The following is a 7,002-nucleotide window of genomic DNA, read 5'->3' on the forward strand; positions in this document are numbered from 1 at the left end:
AAAAAAAGTGTGAAAAATGAGTTTTGCAGTTGATTTTATTTTCTATTCTGGGATTGATTTAACCCATTGACTAAGACTATTTTTTTTTTTTTTCAGTTCCAATTATACTCCACCAATTCTTTTCTTCTTGGCGGTCATGGAAGAAATTCATACCACTTCTTGGGAAAAGTTATTTAGTATCTGTAATAAATCAATGGCTATCAGTTAATGCTTTTATTTAAACAAATGGAAAAGTAAAATAGAAAAAAAAAGATCGAACCAATTTTTATTTACCACAGTCAAATGCTGAAATAAATGTAAGGTCTACAACAAGAAAATTTTTTATTATTATGTATTCATGAAATGCAATACTATTTACTAAATACAAAGAATAATCTCTTGGAAGCCAAAATAAAGATGAATCTCAAAGACATTACATTGAGAGAATGAAGTTAGTTAGGAGAATGTACATGCCTCATGCTTGCATTCATAGGAGTCTAGAAAGACCTTACCTAATCTATCCTGATAGAGATTAGATGAATGTTGCCAGTTGGGGTTGGAGATTACCTGGGAGGAATCATTAGAAGTTTTTGGAATGATAGAAATAGTTCCCTTTTTGTTTGGAATATTGGTTACATAGTGCGTGAATTTGTCAAAGATTATTGGATTTATTGAACTGTGAAATATTATTGGACTCAAGATTTTACAATCAGTTGTTTATGAGTTTTCAGGGAGGTTAAGTGTAGATTTAGATACTATTCAGTAGGAGGCATCCATCGCTCTGAATTAGTTCCTAATGTTTCTAGGGAGCCAAGTTTATTTTCACTCATGGTTTCAGTTCATAGTTGCTAGGCCATGTTGCTTTGGGTCTATGGTATCACGGTACATCATGGCAGGTGTGCATGATGGAGGAAGCCTGCTCACCCCATGGTAATAGAGAAACAAAGAGAGACAGAAAGGGTCCAGGATCCCAATGCCCACTTTGTGGGTTTGACTCAGTGATTTAACTTCCAACCCTGAGGTTTGACTTCCTGAAGATTCCATTATCTTTCAATATTGCCAAAGACCATGGGCCAATCCTTTCACACATAGGTCTTTGGGTCACTTTTCTGCTCTAAACTTTAGCCATGACCACTGTGATGGACAGGCACAGGTGGGGAGAGGTGTTCATTCCTCCTCTTCAGAAGGCTTCCCAAGATGTCCAGGATGACAGTATAGCAAGACAGCAGGATGAGGATGGAGGAAAGAGAGATCAATTCAGTGTTGGTGAACACAGTCACCTCGTAGGGAAAGCTCTCAGCCCAGGCAATCTTGAGGAAAGGATGGACACCACAGAAGCACTGGGCAGTGATGTTGGGAACACAGCAGGGTAACAGGACAGAGAAAGGATCTGAACCATAGAAGGAATTATGCCCTGTTGAGAAGTCATCCATCAAAAGGCAACAGACAGGTAGGATTATGGTGTCATATATTAAAGAGACTTGCAAATATCCCAGTGGTCATAATTCATCACTGTGAACAGGAGGAACTCCTCACCCTCAAGAAATTGAAGAAGAATGTCTGAAATAGCCAGGTCACTATCAGAATTAGGAGGCCATTGTCCACACTGTGGCCAGGTACATGGGAGGGAGCACCACAAACACACTCTCCACCCATCTGGGTCCAGGAAAGGCCAGTGATGATTACCTCTGTCACATTAGTGTTGGTCTCAGATTTAGTTCAAACGTTAAAAGCCAGGCATTGAGAAGCATGTTGTAAAATAGTGATTGAAACACCACCTGACCTCACTTATAGCACTTTAGAGAGTGCATTGCAATTCACACCACCAAAACCCAAACAACTCAATCAATAAATGAGCCAAAGAACTGAACAGACACTTCTCAGAAGAAGACATACAAGTGATCAGCATACATATGAAAAACTGTTCAACATCTCTAGGAATTAGAAAAATGCAAATCAAAATTACTTTAAGATTTCATCTCACTCCAGTTAAGAAAGGCAGTCATCAAGAATTCAGCAATAATAAGTGTGGGCAAGGATGTGGGGGAAAAGGTACACTCATACATTGCTGGTGGGACTGCAAATTGGTACAACACTTTTGAGGAGATTCCTTAGAAAACCTGGAATGGAACCACCATTTGATTCAGCTATCCCACTCCTCAGTCTATACCCAAAGGACGTAAAATCAGCATATTATTGTGACACAGTCACATCAATAGCAGCTCAATTCATAATAGTCAAACTGTGGAAACAACCTCAGGTGCCTATAAATAGATGAATGGATAAAGAAACTATGATAATACATACATACACACACAATGAATATTACTTAGCATTAAAAAAGAACAAAATTATGGCACTTGCTGGTAAATGGATGGAGTTGGAGAGTATCATGCTATGTGAAGGAAGCCAATCCCTGCAAAACAAAGGCTAAATGTTTTCTCTGATTAGTGGATGCTGATCCATAATGGGGGGAGGGGGGCATGGGAATAATGGAGGAACTTTGGAATGGGCAAAGGGGAGGGTGGGGAAGGAAGGAAGCATGGGGTGGGAGAGATGGTGGAATGAGATGGACATCATTACAGTAGGTACATATATGATTGCATAAATGGTGTGACTCTACATCATGTACAACCAGAGAATTGAAATGTTGTGCTTTATTGTGTACGAGGAATTGGAATGCATTCTGCTATCATTTATCACTAAGTATAACAATTAAAAAAAAGTCACTTCCTTGCTTTCTTCTTCACTTTGTAGTAATTTATATATTTATGGGATACAATGTGATGTTTCAATACATGTGTGAAATGTGTAATGATCAGATCAGATCAGATCACACATCTATCACCTAACACAGTTATTATATCTTCATGTTTGGAACATTAAAAATTCTCTCCACCAATTAGTATGAAATATTAATTAATTACTGTCACCCATGGTTATTCCACTATGCTATCCCAAAGTACTGTCTACTTGCATCCCTGGACAGAGGATGATTTAATAGATGTTTTGTAGATTGAATCAATTTACCTTCCTTCCTCCTCCTTTTCTTCCTTCCTTCCCGGTATATTTTGATGGGTTGTTGAATTCAGTTTGCTATTATTTTATTGAATTTTTTTTGCAATACTGGAGTGTGAGCCCAGGGCCTTCCATATGTTAAGCAAGGGCTCTGCCACTAAGCTACATCCCCAACCCTAAATTAAGTGTAGTTTATTTACCTCTTCATGTTTTATTTTTTCTTATATGGCTAACAAATGAGGCAATCAAAAACCTACTGGGGATAAGGAAGAACAGTGGAATGAATCTGACCTAACTTTCCTATGTGCATATATGATTGATTATACCACAGAGAATCTCACTATCATGTACATCCACAAGAAAAATACTGTAAGTAGCAAAAAGATCAGTAGAGTAGAAGAAAGGAAATAGGGGGAGGGAAGAGGGGAGGGATATTGGTGTTCTGGGGTCTGAATTAGAGCAAATTATATTCTATGCTTTCATAATTATGTCAAAATCCTAATGTTATATACAACTAAAAAGAACTGTAAAAGCAAACTTACTCTGTGGAAGTTTTTCTCTCTCCCCCTATCTCTGTCTCTGTCTCTTTTTCTTTTCTTTCTATCTTTCTTTTTTCTTTTCAGTACTGAGGACCAAACCCAAGGTCTCATGTAGGCCAGGCAAGAACAAACTCTACCCCTGAGCTACATCTCTAGCCTACTTAAAAATATTTTGAATGTTTTTTTTTAATAAAGAATATTGGTCTGCAGTTTTCCTTTTCTGTTGACTCTTTGTATACGCTTGATATAAGGGTCATGTTAACCTTATAGAAAGAATTTTAAAGAGTTCCCTTCTTTTCAATATTTTTGAATAGTCTGAGCAAATTTACTCTTAAAGAGAGTTAAACTCACCATAGCAATGAGTTCAAAATCAAAACGTTTGTTAAAGATTTCTATTCAAGGATATTTAAAAGAGTGTTATTTATAGTACTAAAAATTAGAAGTAACAGAAAATGGCTAGGTATATTCAATACCTCCACAAGAGGAAATATTTTACAAGTGATTAAAAGGACATTTTTCAATATAAACACCAAATACAGTAACTCTAGAATTAACCTCCTTTCACCCATTGTGCCCCTGTGTTTGAATCCAGCATCATTCCAAACCCAAGGACCAGTACCAAGACTCAGCCTCTATGTCCATCTAGTTTCATTGTCCTGGTCCACAGCCTCCTCATGGCCTTCTTCACCTCAGCATTTCTCAGGGAGTAGATGACAGGGTTGAGGAGTGGGGTCACCACTGTGTAGAACATGGCTACCATCTTGTCTGCAGGCAGAGTGGTCGAAGGCCTCAGATAGATGAAGACACAGGGTACAAAGAACAGCATGACCACGGTGATGTGGGACCCACAGGTGGAGAGGGCTTTGCGCCTCCCCTCAGAGCTCTGAGTCCTCAGATGAAGCAGGATGACCGCATAGGACACCAAGAGGACCACAAAGCTGATCACAGACAGGGTCCCCCCATTAGCAACAATCAGCAGACCAATGAGGAGAGTGTCTGAGCAGGCCAGTTGGAGCAAGGGGAGCACATCACAGAAATAGTGGTCAATCACATTGGGGCCACAGAAGGGCAGTTGGAACACAAGAAGGATCTGGGAAAGGGAATGCACAAAGCCCCCCACCCATGCCATTCCCACCAGGACCATGCACACCTGCTGGTTCATGATGGTGGTGTAGTTGAGGGGCTTGCAGATGGCCACATAGCGGTCATAGGCCATCACTGTGAGAATGAACATTTCGATGCCCCCAAAGAAGTGCAGGAAGAAAATCTGTGTCATGCAGCCCCACCAGGATATGGTTTTTCTCTCAGCCAGCAGATCTGAGATGAGTTTGGGGGCTATAGTGGAGGAGTAGCAGATCTCCACAAAGGACAGGTAGCTGAGGAAGAAGTACATGGGGGATCCCAGACTTCTGCTGGTCAGGACAGTGAGCACAATGAGGGAATTCCCCAGGAAAATCGCCAAGTACAAGAGCAGAAAAATCACAAAGCAAACTTTCTGCACCTCCTGATTGGGAGACAATCCCAGGAAAATGAATTCAGTCACGTTGTATGTATTGGCCATGAGGTCATCACTAACAGGCAGCTATTTGAATGGTGTGATCTGAAATGATAGAAAATAACGACTTCTTCATGAACTGGGATGAGATACACACAAACGTGCCTGTCTGAGGTGCTTGTGAGCTAGATATTGAAAGATAAGTCTTTTTTATAGAAGAAGGGAAGAGCATTGCATGAATGGAGACAGCAACTAGGGACACGTTGTGTGTGGCTGGAGTAAGGTGACAATAACAACAAATAAGGTTGTCCAGAGAGTTTGGTACCTGTGTATGGAAGTACTCTTACAGATTTTGGGGTTTATTCTGTAGAAAATGGAAAGTCATCAAAAATGTTTGTCATTTGGAAAGTGAAATGATATTGTATGGAGAAGTTGGAGTAGTGGAAACAGAGCAGAGGGCAACCAGATAAATGATAGCACGTCCTCTCATTGGACAATGTGGGCAGACAGGTACATCTTTCTATTGCTTTGGCTAATTGTTTTACCTTTCACTGCAGCTTTCTTGCATTACACTTATATTTTGCTTGTTTCCTAAAATTGGTTTCAAAAACAGTGTCCTCATCCTGTCCACAGCACTTCAGAGTCTTAGAAGAGATGTCCTGTGGTTCACCTCCCTGGACTCAGAACCCCCAAGGGGCCACAAGCTTTGTCTGAGTCCTTATTTCTACTTCCCCTCCTATTTCTTGTCCTCTAAACTTGGTCTCCTTGTGGCCTTATTGCTTTCTAAAGATCCATTCAATCCATGCACAATGTTCATGGGCACTTTTCATTTCCTCCAAGCATTATGCATCCAGTGCCAACAAAGTTCCCCCACCCCCTCCCCAGGGCCCACTCAATCTCTGACCCATCCCTCTCTACCTCCTAGTCTCTCAACACCTTGTCATCACCAAGATTATCCACTGGTTGATATGCAGGTAGTCCTGCTCCATTCTGGACTGTGTCTGAGCTAGCTGAGGTCAATGTGCATGAGCCGTGGTCTCACATCATGAGACTCTAGAGCACCTGATACTGGAGTCAGACGACTTACCCTCATACCACAAAGCTTCCTTTCTCCAGTGATGGAGACAGGCTGAGGTGGTTGAGCACCATCAGGACCCAGAGGTAACTCACAGAGAGAACTTACTGTTACAGAAACAAAGAGAAGGCAAGGTTCATAGTAAGTTCTTAGATCCCTGGGCAAATCTACCAAGCCATTCATGGAAGAAGGCTTAAGTGTGCCAATAGTCTGGTTTCCTAGATTAAAATGCATGTTTTCAGATTGTATCTATGTAATATTGAAAGCTATTTCTCCCCCAACCCCACTAGTTAAGCATTCTAACACTGACCTGCACCCTGAATCATTTATTTTTTATTTTGAGACAGGATCTCCCTACATTCGAGAGGGAGACCTGCATCTTCTGATTGAGATTCAGGCTAACACCATTGCATCCACCTAGAGAATTATTTAACCTCTTCCCCACTCACAGCTCAAGTAATACGCAGGTCTTACCTACCTCAGAGATGCATGACTCCCACTCCCAGGTCCATCCCAGGCTAAGTTCTGTTCCTGTCCTCTGTGCTGCCTTAGATATTTCTGTTAGGAAATCCGTTTTGTCAGACCAGAGTCCCTCACAGCTGGTGGCCCCCTTTCCCTTGGATATTTTGGAATCACAGGGCTTCACACTGGATTATATTGTTTTATGTGGCCACCTACCTACTGCCGCATGGGCCTCCTAAGGGAGAGACTGCATCTTCTCACCACGCCATCTCCACTGCTTACTCCTGTGACCACCACCTGATTGCACTCAGTGAGTGTCAGGGTTTTAATGACCCTGGGTATGTGTGTCTTCCCTGGCCTTCTAAGCACAGTATTTGCTATACTATAGGTGTTCAGTAAATCTTGAAAGAACAAAGGTCCCCAGGGACCAAGAC

At 41.2% G+C, this 7,002-nt stretch overlaps 1 protein-coding gene across 1 annotated transcript; it reads right to left on the reverse strand.

Annotated features, from left to right (window-relative positions):
* Nucleotides 1-4,161: 4,161 nt before the first annotated feature.
* On the reverse strand, nt 4,162-5,097 carry LOC143389992 (olfactory receptor 4X2-like). Its single transcript, XM_076842660.1, has one exon. It carries the CDS (start codon nt 5,095-5,097, stop codon nt 4,162-4,164), a length of 936 nt encoding a protein of 311 aa, XP_076698775.1.
* Between the last annotated feature and the right edge of the window lie 1,905 nt (nt 5,098-7,002).

The sequence above is a fragment of the Callospermophilus lateralis genome, chromosome 2 (genome assembly GCF_048772815.1).
Source record: "Callospermophilus lateralis isolate mCalLat2 chromosome 2, mCalLat2.hap1, whole genome shotgun sequence".
Lineage (NCBI taxonomy): Eukaryota > Metazoa > Chordata > Mammalia > Rodentia > Sciuridae > Callospermophilus > Callospermophilus lateralis.

Bases quoted from the DNA above. Each gene is read 5' to 3' on its own strand.
- LOC143389992 (XM_076842660.1), bottom strand. From the start codon at position 5,097: ATGGCCAATACATACAACGTGACTGAATTCATTTTCCTGGGATTGTCT.